Source organism: Cololabis saira, chromosome 21 (assembly GCF_033807715.1).
Source record: "Cololabis saira isolate AMF1-May2022 chromosome 21, fColSai1.1, whole genome shotgun sequence".
In the NCBI taxonomy this organism is placed as follows: domain Eukaryota; kingdom Metazoa; phylum Chordata; class Actinopteri; order Beloniformes; family Belonidae; genus Cololabis; species Cololabis saira.
Window position 1 is genome coordinate 3785270 of NC_084607.1, and position 21557 is coordinate 3806826.

At 43.1% G+C, this 21557-nt stretch overlaps 1 protein-coding gene across 1 annotated transcript; it reads left to right on the forward strand.

Moving 5' to 3' along the window:
* The first annotated feature begins 7766 nt into the window (after nucleotides 1–7766).
* Nucleotides 7767–9646, forward strand: LOC133422322 (uncharacterized). The gene is made up of 5 exons (XM_061712276.1): nucleotides 7767–7821; nucleotides 8004–8163; nucleotides 8413–8633; nucleotides 9197–9318; nucleotides 9422–9646. Exons 1-5 carry the CDS (start codon nucleotides 7782–7784, stop codon nucleotides 9581–9583), a joined length of 705 nt encoding a protein of 234 aa, XP_061568260.1. The 5' UTR covers nucleotides 7767–7781; the 3' UTR covers nucleotides 9584–9646.
* The last annotated feature ends 11911 nt before the right edge of the window (nucleotides 9647–21557 follow it).

Here is a 21557-nt window from a genome sequence, read left to right on the forward strand (position 1 = left end):
TATTTTATATAAACCAGAGGTGTCTTCAGTATTCACATGCATTACTCAGGTAGAAGTATAGATACTAGAGTTTAAAAATACTACTTTAAAAAAAGTAAAAGTAATGTAAGGGGAAAAAGCCATTGAAAATGATGCATCTTAGTATAATGCAAATATATTAAAGAAGCATATATGTGTACTATTGAGCATTAACATGTGTTAATATAAATATATTAAAGAAGCATATATGTGTACTATTGAGCATTAACATGTGTTTCAGAGAGCAGCAGATATGATGACTAGTTGCCTATAAGTATTGTAATGGTGCAAAAAGTCAAACTTCAGAGGCATGTTATCATTTATCCTAACCTTTATTGGAATGTAAGGCATATAAAAGGATATGTATGAAGGATATATATAAACCTTATTGGTCCTCCTTTCTGTTTTTTCTGGATTAGCTTTGTTATTGTATGTTGGTATGTAGGACAGGCATTAATATAAGCACTATGCTTCTGCCTGTGCCTTTTCAGTCACTATTTTATTTTGATAATGTTTGTGTTCAATGTTTGTTTGGTGAAGTGACTGAATAAAGAATTTCAATCAAAAAAAAAAATCAAAATGTACATCCAAGTTTAGTTGCAGGAATCTGAGGGAACGGATGTAAGAACAAAACTGGACAAGAACATCTGAAACAACCACAACCAAATTCACTCTATCCGGATGGAGCAATTTAACTGGATAGTTTTTATTAAAGGCCCAAATGAAATAGAGTAACGAGGCTGTTTTTAAAATGTAAGGAGTAAAAAGTACAGATAATTGTGTGAAAATGTAAGGAGTAAAAGTAAAAAGTCGTCTGAAAAATAATTACTCCAGTGAAGTATAGATAACCAAAATTTCTACTTAAGTAAGGTAAAGGTATTTGTACTTTGTTACTTGACACCTCTGATATAAACAAAGGAACTATGAATTTCCCGACCAGCCGAGACCGATGATTAGAAGTATTTTATTCTGACACAAAATTAAAATCAAAGGGTGGAGGTACCAACGGTTCCTTTTTAATTGTTTCCATGGTTACAGCCAGACACAGGATCTCAATGATGGGGTGTCCTTGGGGTGTCCTTGAACAAGGACTCAAAGTTTTAGAGACAGTCTGGACCTCAGGACACTAAGGACACCTAAAATACTCTTACATTTCTGACAGTTTGGAGAGGCCCCTGCTTTATATTTACTATACATATATGGAGATATATTGACATTTTGTAGAATATTATATTGCATTTCTCTGAGTCTGTTGTATATGGATATTTTCAAAGGTAAGAGTAAAATTTCCTCCCATGTATAACTGTCTATTATTGATTTCAACTGAGTCTCGTATGATTTCCGTAAGACTGACAGTCTGTCTGGAGTCAGGTGTTGCAGGTTGGAATAGAAATTTGAGACATAGTGACCTTGGTATCTACAGGTTTGACCAAGTTAAATTTAAGAACCTTTCTTTCCTGTTTTTCAAATCGATTTCAAGAATTATTTTGAATGTATTAAAAAAATTCAGAACAAAAAATGTATACAAATGACTAACATAATTAAAGGAATATTTGGAGAAATGTAATATCGTACTTATTTAATTTAATTGAACTTACTGTTATATCTATGTTGCTATGCAATATCCTACAGACTTCATTCAATGTATGTTGTCCTGGCATCCGAGGAACACGATGCCATTGACGGGAAGCAAAACCGTGGTGATTTTACACACTTTACTGTTGCGACTTTTTCCTTTTTTCCAATATTTATTTCCAAAAAAGGGGCTTGCAAACATAAATCAATGCGGCTCCACAATTAGGGAAAAATCCAACGAAACGAAAAATATTTAGAAAAGTAACTAAAAACAGCGTGAAATGGTCAAAATTGGCATTTAGCTGCCTCCTGTCTGACATTTCCGCCTGACTGACTCACACACACACCACACCGGTCCCAATAATGAGGGGTGTGTCCCGGCCCCACCCATCCAACAATTGTTATTATTAAATAAAATAAACTCAGGTACTGTTTAACATAAACTAATTACCAAGCCAAGATAATTCAAAGTAACAGATCAACTTCATAAACATCCTGAACTAAACTTTTTTCTAAACTAAGGATAAGAAATGAAGAAATGGCTACAACATATGTCTTGTAATGTATCTGCTTATTTTCTTGATGCCAGACTTTGTATTTATTGTTCATGGTCAATTTTCTGACTGCGTTTAATATCTTGAAATAAAGGTTTGAAAGAAAAAAGTTAAATGTAAGACTTTTAAATACCATTTTCAAACAAAATTCAAGACCGAAAAGACAAGTCACACACTTTGAACCCAATATAACAATATAACAATGTAACAATGTGACAATGTGACAATGTAACGATGTGAATGCACAAACACTTGAAACGTAAGCTCACTTATGTTATTTGAAACATTTGACACAAAACTCTCACTCACACGCACACAATACTATGTAAGACGTTGATTTGAGACTGGCATTGGCTGCAGCAAGGTTGCCAGATCTGACAAGTTCCAGACCAAACGTGATGTAAAACCTGCAAAACTCTGTAAAGTTGAATGAATGAACACATGAGAAGTCTGAGACGGTTTTCCTCCAGTAGTGCTCTGGTCAGAACAGAGGGCTGTTTTAAAGTCTTCATATCTCTGTGATCGGCCAATCATCTGCTGACACACTCGTCTCAGGGCTCCATACGGTCAACGCCTCCACATCCCTCCCTGATGACACCATGGATGCTGCTGGAATCCACCGTTGGATGGAGTTAAGATAAATAACCAAATGAAGACAGAAGAACTCAGTGTCTTCTGTGTCTCAGAAAAGCTCTGATACCAACAGTTTGCATAAAACTAACGTTTAACGTGAGCAGAAGAGTCCAGTTCATTTCAAACTACAGTTTGGGATACTTACATTTTATCATCATGGCAGTGTTTTGCAGTGAGAATCCAGTTCCCGTTCCCAATGACGGTACCAGAACAGATTCAACTCCTGCCAATTAATCGGTGCTCCCACTGCACAGATTATAAACAACAAAATAAACTACCATAGCTATGCAGATGACACACAGATGTATATTGCAATGTCACCAGGAGACCGAGGCTCTGTACAGGTTTTTGGTGATTGAGGAGATTAATGACTGAATGTGCCACAACTTTCTCCAGTGAAGCAAAAACAAAACTGGCTACCTGTCCATCAGAGGACAGACTTTAAAGTTCTGATGCTGGTCTAGAAAGACCTGCAGGGTCCAGGACCAGAACACATCAGGGACCTCCTGACCCAGTATGAACCTTCCAGCCCCCTCAGGTCCTCTGGATCTGTTTTTTATCAGTTCCAGAGTCAGAACCAGACATGGAGAAGCTGCATTCAGCTTCTAATACTCCACAAGTCTGGAACAAACTCCCAGAAACACTTATTTAAGTCCAGGTTGGAGACTCACCTGTTCCCAGCTGCACCTGAGTAAAGCTCTAAATCTGCACTAGTACTTTTACATTTGAGACATTAAACTAGAACAAAATCAAGTGTTAATACAAGCTTTATTAAATCGTGCAAAATATTTTCCAGCCAAAGGTACATTTGTCTGAAACCACAGAGGTAGGTGTAGCAGGGCGAGTGCTACGGGGGCCCGACCGACAGGATAGAGAGGACACAGAGTTTTGTGCAGAACCCTTTTATTGTCACATACGACACCACCACACGTGCACAAGCACCACGACCAGCAGTTTCTGCTTCTCTGCAGCAGCTTCTCAGTCCGACCCAGCTGCAGTCTCCCAGTCCTCTTTATCAAGGCTGGCAGGGTGGAGAGGCTGACGGGCCACACCTGTGTCCCGTCAGCCTGAGTGGCTGCAGCTCCTCCACCCTGCCACAGTAGGAGATAAAATCACACCTAAAACTGCTCCTACAGTCTTTTTATTCTCAAAGGGAGCAGTTCTTGTTTTTCTATGAGTGGGGGTCTCCAGCCCGTCTATCTGAGCCAGACACCAAGAAAAACACCTACACATGTCAGTTTTATCCTGAATGATGTCATCGTTGCTAAACGTTCCATTCTTGATCTCTTACAAATGACAAAGAAACAAACACATGGAAGGTTCATTTATGACACATTTCATACACCAACATGATTCAGTGTCGTTTATAAAAATACATGTTTAAACGAAGCTTAAATTAATCCAAGAACCAAATAAAATAAATGTAGATTTAAATAGATTTTTGTTGAAATATCCAGAGAAGCGCTGGGTGTGAAGAATGAAAATTCCTACAGAACTGCAGCAGAGAAGGCTTGAAGAACATTTGCATTTACTGTGTGTGTGTGTGTGTGTGTGTGTGTGTGTGTGTGTGTGTGTGTGTGTGTGTGTGTGTGTGTGTGTGTGTGTGTGTGTGTGTGTGTGTGTGTGTGTGACAGAGAGAGATGAAGAGAGAGAGATATACTGATAAAGATACTTTGCCTGTTAAAACATTTGCATCAACTTTGGTTGAGGTGACTCTGCAACACCTCACACCTGAGACTGAACTGGACTCTTTACATCAGCAAAGCAATGGAAATAATTGGCATGCTGTCTAATAATACATATGACGTGCTCTCAAATAAAATCAATAATATATAATAAGTATAATAATATATACAGTGTAATAAAATAATAAGTAATAAAATAACCACACTTTTCCTAAAAAAACCACACACACACATATTTTGTGCCCAATGAAGCGAACATGGTGAAATATAACACCTATGCGCTCAGAGCCAAAGCTACATTATACATGATCAACAAAGCTATTTAACCATAAGCTGAACACGACTATTTGGTTTAACATTCATCACATATGATTATGTAACAGGTTGGCCTGATGGTTTAATATTGCAAAACAAAGCAGCAGGGTAAAAGACAACCATATTGCTGCTTATCTGTGCCACTGCACAGCTCTCAATTTAAAGGGCAAGACGGCCTTGAATGCTTTTATTATTACATCAGAGTCCAGTTTCTCTGCAAACTCTTTTTCAAACATGAGCAACGAGAGGCTCCTTGGTCTCTCTGTGAGCATTGTTGCTCTGCTGATGGCTTTTGAGACACTTTTGAAGCTGCCGAAAGCACCAGATTCAGGCGGTGGGAGTGGCAGTGACTTACACATGCACTGCATGAGGAAACGTTTTTTTGAGCTGCACCTTCACCCCAGCTTTCTCACTGCTGACCCGTCAAAACTGTTCAGGATCCAGCTGCAGTGGTTCTAATACTTCCAAAATCTTTTTAGTGATGCCAGAGGATGTCATGTCATCTGTCGCTACAAATCTGACAGCTCTCTCTCGCAGGTTACCGTTATACACAAACCTTAAGCAACAAGCTCTTTCTTTGAGAGGTTCTTATATTCATCAGCTAAAATGGCATAGTACGTGTCAGTCTGTGCATGCAGCTCCGCTTTGAGTTTTCGTCGGAGTAGTATCTCTGCAGTTTCAAGGAGGTCGTTCTTCTCGCCCTCTGTGGGGTTAGTCGCGGTAGCTTAGCTTAGACTGTGATCGGATCTCAAGATTTGGGTCGATTGCTGCGTGTGTTTTGGTCGGCTCCGTGTCGGTTTCGTGTTTCGTTTGTGGTTTTTGTTGCAGATTTCCAGTGCTTGACGTGTGTCTCCGTGTGTTCCTGCTTCCTAGATTGTAGTGGATGTCACACCCCGCCCCCACCACCCCCCCCCTCCAAAAAAAAAAAAACTCACTGGGTTTGTATGTGTATATTTATGTATGTGTATGCATATGTATGCGTATATATATGTATATATATTAAATATAGTAATAATGCACATATATATGCCTTAGGTTTGTACCGGCATGGTATCAACCATTAATATGTGTGCAGACAAGGTAGGAAAAAAAAAATTAAAAAAAAGGAGGTTGTTATGAATGTCAGGGCTCATCATTTTTGCGTTATTTGGAAGCTCATCAAAGCGTTTTTTTTTAATATTAGGGTGATAGTCACAAATCAATTTGAAAACCCTAGAAAATTTCCTCTGTTCAGGCTTTCTGCGTCCTCCTTGTGACCTCGCAGTGCAATGCCTTGTTTTGCACAAAACAGCAATATATCAATGACAACTTTCACGTGTGCCTGGTTTCTTTCAATAGAGTCAATGAAACGCTCTTGTTTGTCTTTCGTAACATGATGTATGATGTCACAGTTTCCAACTCGTTTTATCTCTAAGTAACCTTTGTGTTGGGCCACAGCAGAAGCATGAGCATTACTTGCTTCATGCTTTGCACAAAAGTGACCTATGCGTCCCCAGTCTCTCATTCCTGTTTTTTAGGAATCTGTCCTCCTTCACGTCTGTGCCAAAGTGGCGACGGGACTGGCAAAAAAAACGCATCCAGTTTAATGCTGTACTCTAACCCAGTGTCTCCCAACCTGGGGTCCGGGCCCCCCCTGAGGGGGCGCCTGAGATCTCAGGGGGGGGCGCAAAACTTTGTCTGCTTTGAGGATATGCAGTTGTAAAAATTATATTTGCGCATGTTAAATAAATAAAAAATAATAACACACCTAATGGAATACTGTAATCCAAGTCTGTATAAACCCACGTAGTATTTTAAAATGACCAAAATATATTTCTAAGTTATTTAGCAGGATAAAAACTTAATAACTTATTATTATATCATTATTCAACATTTAATCATACTACTACTCCGACAGGAAAAATTTTAAAAATGTTTGCGCTCATATTAAAAGAGACATTTTTCAGAAATTATTTTATGTCCTTGCAGTTATTTTCTGTGTGTATTTTATACATTGGTGACACAAAATGAAGGTGAGAAAAACAGAGTCATATGTATACAGGGTAAACCAAAGAGAAATGTATCACAAAAACATAATTAATGTTCATTTTTTCAATTAAAGACTATTTTGGTGCTAGTACGTACGGGTCGGGGGGCCCGGCTGGTCTTAGACACAAGTAGGGGGGGCTCCATGGAAAAAAGGTTGGGAACCGCTGCTCTAACCAACTGTATCGGGCAGACCATTTAGCAGAAAAAGTCCTCCTCTTTCCACTGAGAACTGGCTGGGAAAGCTTGCAGTTTGGGCTGCATGCAGGCTCGTCCACTGTGGAAAGGTCTGTGATCCCCGAGGAGCCGTGTTGAGGTCGTCTGGTAGCGTTAGCTGCATCGGGCACGTGTGTGTAGCCTCACTAGCCTGTGCCGGAGGAGTCGTGTTCCTGCTTGTTGATGGATCATGGCTGTTATTCAGCAGCAGAACTGGTGCTCGCTGGGATGGGGTCACGGTCAGGTCAGCAGGTTGCAGGTCCCGCGACACATCGCCTGACGGACGTTTTTACATGCAAAAATAAGATCTTTTATTTTGAATTACTTTGAACATCATAATTACTTACTAATAGCCTAGATTTAGAATACAACATGTTAGTAACAAAACAAACAAAAAAAAAAGCATGACATTTTTGGGTGTGCCAGCTGTCTCTGTGGGTGGCACCGGCACACCTGTGGCTACGCCATAGCGTTAATGTTAGTTTTATGCAAACTGTTGCTATCAGAGCTTTTCTGAGACCCAGAAGACACTGAGTTCTTCTGTCTTCATTTGGTTATTTATCTTAACTCCATCCAACGGTGGATTCCAGCAGCATCCATGGTGTCATCAGGGAGGGATGTGGAGGCGTTGACCGTATGGAGCCCTGAGACGAGTGTGTCAGCAGATGATTGGCCGATCACAGAGATATGAAGACTTTAAAACACCCCTCTGTTCTGACCAGAGCATCTTCTCCTGGAGGAAAACCGTCTCAGCAGCGTGATGAAGACTTGTGTGCTCCTCGCTCTCTTCCTGATGGCAGGTGAGTTCATGGCTCCTCATCAGCTGCTGCAGTTCTTTGAGACGTTCCCAGCTGGAAACACCAATGTTCCTGACCTGTGTGCGTGCGTGTGTGTGTGTGTGTGTGTGTGTGTGTGTGTGTGTGTGTGTGTGTGTGTGTGTGTGTGTGTGTGTGTGTGTGTGTGTGTGTGTGTTCATCCACAGGTGTGTCTCTTGGAGACATCCAGAAGAGAATCGAAGAAGGTGGAAGGCCGTGCACCGCTGATGAAACCAAATCTTTTGTTTTCATTACCCGCTGTTCTGGTACCGTCATTGGCGACGGGAACTGGGTTATCACTACAAAACACTGCGAGGGTGATGGAGGGTAAGTTTCCCAAACTGTAGTTTGAAATGAACATGGTTGGACACTCATGAACACTCATGAACTTTCCTCCACCGTGAGCTTTTCTCACTCCAGTGCAGCAGCAGCAGGTGAGGGTGTGTGTGTCCTCTGTGGGTGAACCTGGTTGGTGTTTAGATCATGATCAGTCTGGTAAACTGAAGGTAAACTTTCATTCTGGTTCAGATTTAACTCATGATGAGTGTGTTCTTGCTCATCTGTCACGCTCAACAGGAAATACGACATTGAGGACGTCAACTTAAATCTAAAAGTCACCTCGAAGAAAACTTTTCCACACAATACTGCTGACATCATGCTGATCAAAGGGAAGACCGGCATGCCTGGTATGCCCTTGGTGTCTGAGGATGACTGCAGCCAAGTCATGGACCTAATATACATAAACCCTGTAAAGATGGTCATTTCTGCTCGGGACACGAAGGTTAAGAAAACTACTGGTGAGACATTACAGACTTGATTTACACTAAATGAACAAAGCTCATTATCCAACTCTAACGGCATAAACCATGAACATTTACTGCCTTTAAACTTATTTTTACTGCATGAGTCTCTAGTAGAAATGTTGATCTTGCTGTTTGATATATATAAAGTTTTTTGTAAATAAATAATAAAAATGAGACACTTAAGTCTAGAAATGAAAACCTTTTTATATTATATGATGATTGTTAAATGTGTTATCATTTTACTTTATCTAAACTTGTGTCTTAAATGAGTTATTGTGTTTGTAATGACTAAAAAGAAACAAGGAACCACTGAAATGAAAGGTTCTGTCATCGTCACACAACCATAGAGTCTTTATTAGATGATGGTTGTTTCTACTGCGTTATTTGTTTATTTAAAAAGGATCCCCATTAGTCTTCGCCATGGGAAGACTATTCTTCCTGGGGTCCACGACTATGAGTTATGAGTTTTTATGTGTATGCGTTAAAGCATACACATAAAAAAACTGGGTAACAAAAATTTGAATTGTCAAACGAATCCTTGTTTTTTATTCATTCAGGGACAGATGCTTCCATGTGTGCCGACATCAACGTGAAGGGATGGACCACTGAAAAAGCCCAGCTGAAAAAACCCATGCAAAAGGTTTTGACCTGGACTCCTCTTGCCTGCGACAGCTGTGATGTAAGTACCAGACTGTCTTTGACCCCATCAGACGTTGGTCAGTGGTTTGTAATGACTGTTGCCGACCTGACACGCTGTTTTCTCTCCCTGTCTCTGGTTCTAGGGGGATTCTGGTGCTGGAATTATTTACAATAACGCTCTGTTTGCTGTTCATAGTGGAGCTGGGGAACACTATGGACAAGACAAAATCATGTATTCTGGATACGTCGTCTGTGATGGAAAAATACGTAAATGGATTGTTAAAACTATGAAAGATAATCCTTAAAAGTGTAGTTGTGTGATCCTTGTTTGTGAGCAACAATAAAGAGACGTCAGGTCTCCTTAAGAGCATAAAAGTGTCTCTGTGATGTTTGTAACAAACAAACTAGTGTGGATCATTAAACACTGGTGACGCAGACGTGGACCTGGTAGTAAGAAAGTAACATTTATTTATATTTAAATAGGGATATCACTGAACAAAGTCCTATACATATTAATAATATTTTTTTTAAAAGAACATTCAGTGACAACAAATAAATCGATACATTTATTTTATAAGTTTAAATAAATCCCATCTGCTGCAGACCGATGCCAGGAAGTCGCTGTGCAGGTTTGGAGGCGGATCTAGTGACACGTCACAATTATGCACACACCAAACCTTAACACACACGTCTCCACCCACTGATAATACAGGAGGATCTTCTTCTGCTACTCGCAATGAAAACCTGCTGCAAAGCTCCCTGGTGACTCTCCAGGATGAACAAATGTACTAAAGTCTGAGTGCAACATATTCACAATTATCAGATTCTGCTCATCATAAACCCCCACAAATAACGCTGGTATTTATTGGTTTTCCAACAACATTTTTAGTAGATTGCAGGGCGTCAAACTCCGTGTTGAAGGGAGACGATTGTCCTGTGCAGCCGAAGCTCAGTGGACGGTTTGTTCATTCAGTTCCTGAAACTGGTCACGTGGTGCCTGAAAACTTCTCAACTCCACTAGATTTAGTTTTAAACACTTTCTCTGACGGGATGAGATCTAATCTGGGCTTTGGGTTTGTCACTCATTTCGACACCTGAAGGTCTTAAAGTAACAAAATTGAATGCAAATGATGAACATTGTTTGGTGCATCTGTCCATAAACCCTCTGTTAGAGCCAATTTATATTGTGATGTGCTTCCCATTAATCACAGGGTTATGTGTATTGTAGAGCCATTTCTTGCACTATAGGTGGTGTATGGAGTCAGGGAATAGGTTTTATAAAGGTGAGGCTGATCACGGGCAGGTGTGCTGGTTGCCGGTGAGCACACCGTTTCACTTTGGCTTCACATTATTGCAGTTTTTGTTGGTCTTGTTTTACTGATCTTGCGCAAGTTATACAATATAAGTGCATGTAATTCATTGGTGACAAAGGAGCAACAAGTGCAAGTCACAGTCACAATCCCGGTTCAGCAGAGTGAGAGGAAACAGCTTTGCTACAACGGTTACACATGTCGACTCCGACCAAGAGTCAACAAATTGTCGTTCTGTGTCAAAGGGGCATGAGCCCATGGAGATCACATCTAATCACCCATGTGTGCTGCTCTCAGAGTCACTCTTTGGAAGCGTGCCTACAGCTGAAGGCTAAGAAGCATAAGGATAAAACCCTCTTTCTAAAAGAGAAAGGGATCTGTTTTGGATGTCTGAGTGTGGGCCACACCAGCAAAGATTGCGACAGGGGCTTAAATTTTGAAGTTTGTGGACAAAATCGTCCAAGTGTGCTTCATATTGCTAGGTCAAGAACTAGCACATACAATGATTAGTCCAAGAAAAAAGTTTCACACCGGCTTCATTGGAAACTTGTGGTCATATAGGGGCCGGAGAAAGGGATTGCATCCTGTCTATTTCACCTGTTCAGGTTAAGTCTGCAAAGGGAGATACTGCAGACTTACGCCTTTCTTGACGCCGGCAGTTCAGCCTTTTCCTCTGACCAGCTTATGCAAAAGTTGAACGTGACTGGTAGGAAAACAGGCTTTCTTTTACGTACAATGGGACAGGAAAAGGTGGTTCCAACTAACTCTCTCTGAAAGGTTTGGAGGTGGCTGGTCTCAATAGTAACTCCTTTTACACCCTCCCAGAGGTTCAGACCCAAAGAAAAATGCCTGTGACCATCAACATTGTCACACAGGAAGAGCTGGCTAAGTGGTCATACCTCGCTGATGTTTGTATTCCTAGCATAAAGGCAGGTGTTGACTTATTGACTACGTTTACATGCAGTCAAAATTCAGGTTATTGCTAATATTCCGGTTACTGAAACATTCAGAATATTCCGTTTACATGCGTGAGCAAACAGGATTATCCCTGTTTACATGATAATTAATCATTCGGGATATCTGGATCAAACCAGCGACGCACGGAGAACATCATGCAATTCCCGTAATTTCCGCTTCTTCTTCCTGTATCCAAATTCAAAACAAATGCTGCTTCACGCAACTTTTCTCTCACCTTCTTGTAAATCTTCTATCCCGGTACTTTCTACCGTCTACAAATGCAGATATGTTCATATCCTTCATTACATTTATGAAGTGATTAGTCTCCTCCTGGTCTTGTGTTTCTCCGTGTTTATAAGAACTTCCTGGACTCAAAAGAGCAGGATTCCTTGTGAACAGAGCATGAAAACAAATTCATGTTCCGTTTGATGGGGATATTCTGTTTGGTGTTTACATGACCCAATATTCAGGTTTTAAAAGGAGTAACCCAGGGCTCATATTCAGGTTTTTAAAAACCCGAATATGAGCAAATTCTGGTTATTCAAAGGGGTTACTGGTGTTTACATGGCCGTGCAAAACCGGGTTATTGCTAATATTCGGGTTTTAAAAGGGTTATTGATGCATGTAAACGCAGTCACTGATAGGTGCCAATGCTCCCAAGTTACTGGAACCCTGGGAGGTTTTCTTTTTTTTTTTTTCTTTTGTTTTTTTTTTTTTTTTTCTTGTCTGCACACATATTAATGATTGATACCATGATGGTAGAAACCAAAAGCATACACATGTGCATTATTACTATATTTAATATATATACATATATATACGCATACATATGCGTACACACACATAAATATACACATACAAACCCAGTGATTTTTTTTTTTTTTGGGGGGGGGGGGGGGGGGGGGGTGACGACATCCACTGCCAATCCAGGAAGCAGGAACACATGGAAACACGCACTGGAAATCTGCAACAAAAAACCACAAACAAAACACGAAACCGGCACGGAGCCAACCAAAACAACAACAGCAATCGACCTAAATCTTGAGATCTGATCGCAGTCTGAGCTAAGCTACCGCTACCGCTACCTAAACCCAAAAACTACAGAGCAAGCATGCAGGTGAACAAGCCAGTGTGTATGTCTATGTGTGTGTATGCGTGTATGTATATGATCATGCGTGTGTGTGTGTGTGTGTGTGTGTGCGTGCATGTGTGTGTACATGTCTTTGTGGCTATGTGTGTGTGTATGTATATGTTTGTGTGGCTGTGTATGTGTGTGTATATGTATGTGACTGAGTGGCTATATGTGTGTGTGTGTGTTTGTGTGTGTGTGTGTGTGTGTGTGAGTGTGTGTGTGTGTGTGTGTGTGTGTGTGTGTGTGTGTGTGTGTGTGTGTGTGTGTGTGTGTATATGTGTGTGCGTGCATGTGTGTGTACATGTCTTTGTGGCTATGTGTGTGTGTATGTATATGTTTGTGTGGCTGTGTATGTGTGTGTATATGTATGTGACTGAGTGGCTATATGTGTGTGTGTGTGTTTGTGTGTGTGTGTGTGTGTGTGTGTGTGTGTGTGAGTGTGTGTGTGTGTGTGTGTGTGTGTGTGTGTGTGTGTGTGTGTGTGTGTGTGTGTGTGTGTGTGTGTGTGTATGCGTGCACGCGTGTGTACATGTCTTTGTGGCTATGTGTGTGTGTGGTGTGCGTGAGTGTGTATATGTCTATGTAGCTGTGTGTGTGTGTGTGTGTGTGTGTGTGTGTGTGTGTGTGTGTGTGTGTGTGTGTGTGTGTGTGTGTGTGTGTGTGTTTAATAAACCAAGCAAAGCTCCACCTGAAGTGTATCTATAGTGGGGGAGGGGGGGGAGCAACCCCGCCACCCGCGAGACCAGAGGCGGACAAGGAAGAACCCAGAACCCAGGCCACCAGCAACCCCACAGAGGGGAGAAGTAGGAGGGAGGCAACCCACCGCCTGCGAGGCCCCCCCGCCCTCCCCCCGGTGGCAGCCGAGGGGGTCCGCGGGCGGGGCCCCCACAGCGCGGGAAGAAGCAGCCAGAGATCCCGTGGCGGTGGACCGCGACCCAGGCAATCCCCGGCCACCCAGTCCAGGCCGGACACGTGGCCAGGAGGCCCTCACCCTCCAGGCCAACGACCCCCACCCGGCATGGGGGCCAGCCTGCCCGGAGAGACAGAGCCGCCCCGGCCGCCGACGCGGGCAGGTGCACCCGCCCCCACGAAAGTGGCCCTCCAAGACCAGAGATATTAATGACTGAATGTGCCACTTTCTCCAGTTAAGCAAAAACAAAACTGAGGTAATTGTCTTTAGAGATTACAGGTCACTACAGAGCTTCAATCTAAACACCTAAAAACTACCAACCAGGCCAGAAACCTGGGTGTAGTGATGGACTAAGACCTACATTTATAACAAAGTCAGCCTACTAATATCTCAGGATTAAAATATCTGATGTCTCAGCAGGACCTGGAGACACTAGCCCAGCATTCATCTTTAGTAGCTTGATTATTGTAACAGCATCTTAAAAGTCAGTTAGACAACTGCAGCTCATTCAGAACTCACTTGCTTTGAACATTATTATTGCTGTTCTAATTTTCACTAAGTCCTATTGGGCCACAGTCCCATGTGTACTATGTGATTATGTTAATTTGAACTTTAAGGCCCAGCTCTGAGGCCTAACTCTGAGACCAGCCTTGATTTTCCTTACAACTGACCGCATGGTTGAAACAAAGGAATCATCATAATGACTAAGTCCAAGAAGGATTTGCATTGACGGCCCTTCAGTGATAAGGAAGAATGGACCCCAAACTGCAGGGGGGGCCGCATTTTGCAGCCTGGGCCCCTATAAAGAGCAGACTCCCCCCTCTCTCGGTCTCTTCTCTTCCCTTCTCTCCTCTCTTCCAGGTCACAACTCCTATTTTAGCATGAAAAGCTACTAGCTACGGACCGGCCTCCTCCATGACCGTGACTGAAGAAGCGTCTGTCTGGAGCGCTGCAACGAGTGACACACGAATGTTCCAAGCCCCAGAGGAGCCGAACCAGGTACTCTGCATGCCTCGACGTGAAAGCCTTTGGACCGACCTGGAGGCCCAGCTGCTGTGCCCATGCTGCATCCCCTCATCCACACGGATAACAGAAGAGAGAGATCTGCTCTTTATCAGGATCCCCTGCGAAGCGTAACCACCCTTTGTTCGCCAAGGAACTCTGACCGGCCAGATCAAACCACGTTTTTCTTCACTTACAAAGATCCACATAAGAGGCTGTTTTGTGTTTGGGCAGAGAAACTTAGTTAACACAAGTTTAGTTTTACGTTGTGAGCCGGACTGCTGATCCCGTCACAACTGTGTTTATTAGTTTAAGTGTGTTTGTTTATTTTATTGTTTTTCTCCTCTCATCCTCTCCCACTAACCCCCCCACACACACGCACACTCTTATCTTGGTCATAAAACCTCTGAGCTTGTTTTCACTGGATGAGACGAAATCTCGTCTGCCATTTTGAGTCACATGACACACACGCACACACACACACACACACACACACACACACACACACATGCACGCACGCACGCACGCTATGAAGTTCCATGCGAGTCATAATGCGTGTGCACCTGTCGACTGAGTGTGTCACTCGCGCGTGCTTTGACGCCTGTGCAGCAAAGCAACGGGTAACATGTAATGTAGTTTCCCCATTGATTTATAACGGTCATATAATCATTATAACGGCGTGATCACAGTACGCGTAGTGACTACATGTAACATTTACACGTTTTTTGCGAACGCACGCATGAACGCACGCATGAACGCACGCATGAAGATGATTCAAACATTTTTGTTACACGTGCGTGCGTGCGTGCATTGTTACGTACGCAGACTACATCACGCGTAACAAGAAGATGCGTACTACACTAACAGCGTGTGCACGTCTGTCTGTCACTGTTAGAAGATTTCTTTTACGCGATCACACACACGTGCGTTCGCATTCTCTGACTGTTCGCAACCGGAAGTAAATTTCCTCGGTGCGCAGCAGACGCGTCACATAAGCGTGTCGTGTAGTTTCTCTGTGTTCCATTTTCATCCAGTATATGGTGCTATCGAGTCTATAATAGGCACAACTGTCCTTAAATGAATAAAGAAAGTAAGACAGCTTCCTTTGCTGGGCCAGAGAAGCTTAGGTAGCGTGCAGTAGCACATGGCAAGATTGTGGATACTCGAGAAAGAGCAAATTCAAGACACATGTTGTGCGACTCGGGTAGCTTGGCTGATTAGTTATTCAAGGCTATTAATAAATATTATTAATAATTATTAATAATTAATAAAGTTGACTATTTATCAAATCATATTATCAAAATGATAATTCTCGGGGCACCACCACCAGGCCTTACTCCGATGGAATTCGATAACTAAAACAGCAGAAAATCAGTCTCATATGATTTTTGAATTATCCTGCAGAACAGCAAATCTTACAGAATAACAGTGAAGGCGTGATATCCGAACACTGGGCTCTGCCTAAACAAATCAACTTGTGACCAAATCTTGCATGAAATAACACAACCACTCATTAAGGATCAATCAGAATTTATTTACATACGGGTATCAAAAGGGATGTAAATACATACCCGAATAAATCTGATGGCACACGACATTATTATAAAACCATTACCTAACTAGAAAAACAACAATCAATAAAAATGAAATTAAAGTTAAATGCATGGAATAAAAAAAGAAATCGAAGCAATAATAAAAATGATATCACGAACATATACAGTTTAAAATATTGCAGTGTTTAAAGGGTGGTACTTTAAGCATGGACGCGCCCTCTGGGCCACGTGCAATTAGAACGGATGGTGATCCCGGTGTTAAACCGTGATCAACTGCAGAAAACAGCGCTTTAAAACATGAATGACTAGCAGAAAGTAGTGACTACAAATTAATGAAAACAGTCATGATAATGATGCTGATGTAATCTCAGCTCTGAACACAGATTTAGCTCTGTAACACTCCCAGTTAAACTCATACACCCAGGTCTCAAAACCTCACGCCTCCTCGGGTCTCCGGGTGCCGATCAGGGGTTCCTGCCGGGTCTTTGGTCGGAGTCCGATCCCAGAGAGTCCTCCCGCCTCTCCCGCTCCTCCTCCTGACTCTGGAATCACGAGAGGACGGGGGTACAGCTGAAGCAGCCGGCGCTCCAGCCCCGGTCCGGAGGCTATCACGTCGTCTCAGGGGCGCGCGGGGCCAGTCTACTTCTTCTGAGTGCTGGTGCCCGTCGGCCTGAGCGCGTGGCCCCGGGACGGGCGGCGGGATGCGTCTCGGTTCTGCGCGGGGCAGGCTGTCCACAGGTCCTTTCAGGTGAAGTTTAAGAGCAGAGAGAGAGGTTAGAATAGAGGAACGGGTCTCACCCTGGGCCGGGGCCGAGCTTCGGAGCGGCTTCCCCCCCCTTTCCAGCTCCGTGCACCGCGGCTTCAACGGGCTGCAGGTCCAACGGAGCGGCCCGATGGGGCCTTACACCTCCCCCCAGCCGGGGGGAGAAAGGGAGATGGGATCTTGGCCCAGAGCCAAACGATCCAGCTCGGATGAGAGGGTGATCGGAAGAGAAGAGAGAAAGTCTCGGTGCAGCACGGAGTTTTGTATCTCCGCGCGCTGCGATGACGTCAGCGGTGCCTCGTTTGTGATTGGATGCGCGCCGCTTGTAGGCGCCGCCCCCCCCCCCACGCAAGGCATGCTGGGGGATTGTAGTTCATGGAGGCCTGGCTTTTTGGGCTCCGCTGCGTCCGGCCCAGGTGTCGTAAATCCCCCAAGGAAGTCTGTTCCCTTGCAGAAACTTTCCTTGCTTGCTTTGATCTGTTTTGACCCCCCCCTCTAGGGGTCTGGTTTACTGGGTTTTGCTGTCCTGCTTTGATCTGGGGCCGTATCGTGGGTCACATACAGGCCATCTCGAACCAGGCCACCAGGGTCATAAATTGGCCTGAGCGAGAAGATAGCAGCAGGGCCATAAACTCCAGGGGGGAGGCCGGGTCTGGCTTTGCTGGAATTCATAATCACAAAATGTTCATACATTTTATAAGTTCAGATGGGCATATGGGCGAGCACAACACACACATTCCACACCACCACAGGGAGTGCATCACCCTACCTTGCACCTCACTGCAGCTGTCTCTGCAGAGCTGAAGTCAATGCTCCACCTCCACTCATCCAGCCCACACCATGAGTCCGGTTTGAGCCGTGTAACCCGCGATGCAGAGATGGTAGTCAAGGTCATGGCAGCAGTGGAGACTAACCCGTTTACAGTGACAACACCATCCATAATCAACATATCTACGGGACAGTGCTGATTGTACAGTCAAGGACGACTTGATCCGTGTCAAAGAACTGGGTCTGAATGCATTGTGTGAGTCACTGTCCAGTGATCAGAAAAAGACAAGTATAATGAAGCTCAACACTTTCCACACACAAAACACCAAATCCAAAAAGTGTAAGGGGAAATCTTCAGCACCTGGCAAGAGCAATGAAATAACTGCCCTCCTGCGCATGACCCAAATCATAGCCAGTGGTGAAGAACTCAACATCGTTGACTTTATAAGCAACCACGAGTGAAGTGACTTCCCCCCTTCCCTCTTCCAGGAAGATGGCAGGATGAGAACAGGTACCAAGGCAAGCCTTGTGAAGGTCCTGAAAGAAGAGACCAATGTTGCATGCGTCCCTGACCTGCCTAAAGAACACCGAAAAACAGCAGTAGTTGTTGATGCCATGTATGCCATACGCCATTGGTCTTTCCTGAAAGGTGAAACGTTTGGAACAATCGCTGGGCGATACCATTGTCTGCTACTGAATGATGTGCCTGCCGGCACAGAGATTATTCACTTCTGCTGTGACAGGTACAGTGGACCAAGTCTTAAGACACCTGAGCAAGAGCACAGATATGCTCGACCAAAACCTGCCAAAGAATATCAGGTCAGCAAGCATTACACAGCTCCAGACCCTCGTGAGTTCTTTGCTGTGTCATCAAACAAGGCAAATCTGTTGAGTTTCCTCTGCGACGAATGGTGTGAAAATGATAATCTAAAGTTGGCACTTGGTCCAGCACATCTCTACCTGGGTGGGGGGTTTAAAGGAGAGACAAGGAGTGTGGTGATCAAGGAGGGGTATATTGAAAATGTCCCTGCACTAGAATCCACACAACAGGAGGCTAACACTAGAATAATACTCCACACCCTGTACAGTGTCCAGAATGACGATGTTGACAGGGTTATCATCTATGCCAATGACACAGACATCATCATCATATGCCTGTACTATGCAGCAACCCACCTCAGAGGCCTTCCACAGCTGTGGGTGAGAACAGAGAAAAATGTATTCCTTCCTGTCCATCAAATGGTATCAGTTCTGGGTCTCGCACAGTGTTGTGCAATGCCCTTTATCCATAGTCTAAGTGGCAGAGATACCACCAGTTATCCCTTCTATACTGGTAAGAAGGCATGGTTCAAGGCCAGCATGTGTTTGGATCTCTCTGCACTTGAGGAGTTTGGCGAAATCCCTTCTGATTCCCTCTCAGAAGACGTCATCAAGCAAGCACGAGACCTCACAATTGCGGTGTATCCATCCAAGGCCGACCACTCAGAGGATTTTGACCTGGGTAAGCTTAGAGTGTACAAGTTCCTCAACAATAGGTCAACCCTCTTAAAGCTGCTGCCTCCAACAGAGCAAGCCTTTGATCTGCACCTGAGAAGAGCTGCTCTAGCAACTCTAATAGATAAAAGTGCACACATAGCCAAGCCAGACATTCCTCCTTTCACAGAGTATGGATGGTCTCTCAGTGATGGCAATGCAGCCCCCATTACATCTACTGAGCCAGCCTGGCCTGTGTCTATGAACAAGGCCATTTCGTGCAGCTGTAGCAAAGGCTGCCAGAAAAACTGTTCCTGTGCTAAAAAAGAAATTCCATGCTACTTAGGATGCCGTTGCCAGGGATTGGAGACACATTGCAGCAGGATAAATTCAACACATGACAGTGACAGTGAATAACATTGTACAACGTGGGCTTTAGATGCAGGCAAGACAGGAGATTCATGAACCCGACATGCACCCACACTGGTCAAACAGTACTGCTCGGATTTAATTTTTAGTAAACAGTTCCCCCAAGGGCCCTGAGAGTCATGGGCCCCGAGGCCAAGGCCTGACCGGCCCAGTGGTTAATACAGACCTGCCATAGAGATCAAGATGAACATCTTGTAGGCAACCTCACTACGCATGACACAAAGTATTCTTTCCTTTGTTCTGTTATTTAAATGTATACCACTATGTTATTTTTTATAGCCATAGAGCTGGAATTGTTGGCAAATCTGTATGTTGCATATCCTGTTTATTTTGTATTTAGTTTATTAAAATGTAATCTTTAAGATACATTGTAGGCGTTTTCTCATATGTTATTTCTGCAATCATCCCCACAACTCTAGAAAGAATCTGAGCTAAAATGTAATTCCATACGTTATTTATGACTGCAGCCATATTGACAACATAGAAATGAATGCTCAAACTGACCAAATGTGTTCACATTGCTTAAAAAGCAGACTATTTGCCATAACACTTAGATGTCACTATAAAAATCCATAATAAAGCTCATTTTCAGGGACGTCCATGTTGGAAATATGCAAATTAAAGATACAGATACACCCAATCATAAAAATAAGTATTCTAATGGTTTTCCCATGCTCTGAAACCATGAAATAGACACCAAGTTTGCATTTCTAGCCCATTTGGTTCAAAAGTTATCGCCAAGCTATGTTTTGATAAGTGGCCAATATTATGGCGGCCATATTGGATTTCCAGCAAAAAAATGGCCAGGTAGTCCATATAGGTTGTGTTCCTACTGGGTCATAGGTATTATTTCTGGTGGACTACCTTTTATAGCAGGGCAAATGCAGCACACTCCCCCTTGCCCCCTGGGTAACATTCAATAAAAATAAATAAAATGAGTAGAATAACTATTTCAAACAAAAAATAGTCTTTCTGTGTAAATAAAAAGTTTCCTCACTAGTACTGTCTTCACATTTAAGAAAATATCAAACATATAACATATCAATGAAACATTATATCGCGGCTCGAGTGCGTCGAGAACAGTGGTGTTACCAGGATGCCAGGTGTGGGTGGGCATTAGTCTTAACCAGGTGGGCAAATAAAAAAAGTTGCAATGCTCAACTAGCGCAACATCCAGCGTAAGCTTACTGCGCCTTAAAACATGTTTTGTTTTCTCCTCTCTCAATTAAGTCCATAACTGAACATATGAACGTGCAGGAATTTTCTTTTGTTTTGTTTTGTTTTTTTCTAATGTGATACAGGAGGTAAAGACAAAATCAAAGGTAGACCTTAGAACACAACTATAACTGAACATATGAACATGCAGGTGATAATGTTTTTTTTTTTTTTTTTTCTAAGGTGATAGAGGAGGTAACAACACAAAGGTAAAACATAGAACACAATGAGACGCTGACATGACTGAAACTCCAAAGGCGAGGCAAGCAAGCAATGAATGAACAGCAGGACTAAGCACTGTCTGAACCACTGACTGTCTGTGAGTCAAATGCACAGTAGTTATTTATTTGAATGCAGTGATTTATTTACTTTAGACAAAGACAATTTACATTAAAATCCCGCCCTTATCTGCGTGCGCCGCTTTGGCACATGCGCGATTCATTTGCACCCTGGACACCGAGGGGTTAACATGTTCCCGCTGGGAGGGACTGCTGCCCGGGGACTGAGCTGACTGAGCTTTATGACGGGGCAGAGGACACTGAGAAGAGTAAGAATGATATGTGCTTTCATGTCTCCAAAAGTTTCCAATGACACCAGATAAAGTCGCTTGAATTGTCGCTAGTCGCTTTTTTGAAAAAGAGTCACTAGGAGGGTCTGAAAAGTTAAATATAGCGACAGAAACACAGAGCTGACAACACTACTACTCAGCCCCACTCAGCTCGTCAGCAGTGGCAAAGGGTGGGAGGACTTTGTGATTCAACAGCTCA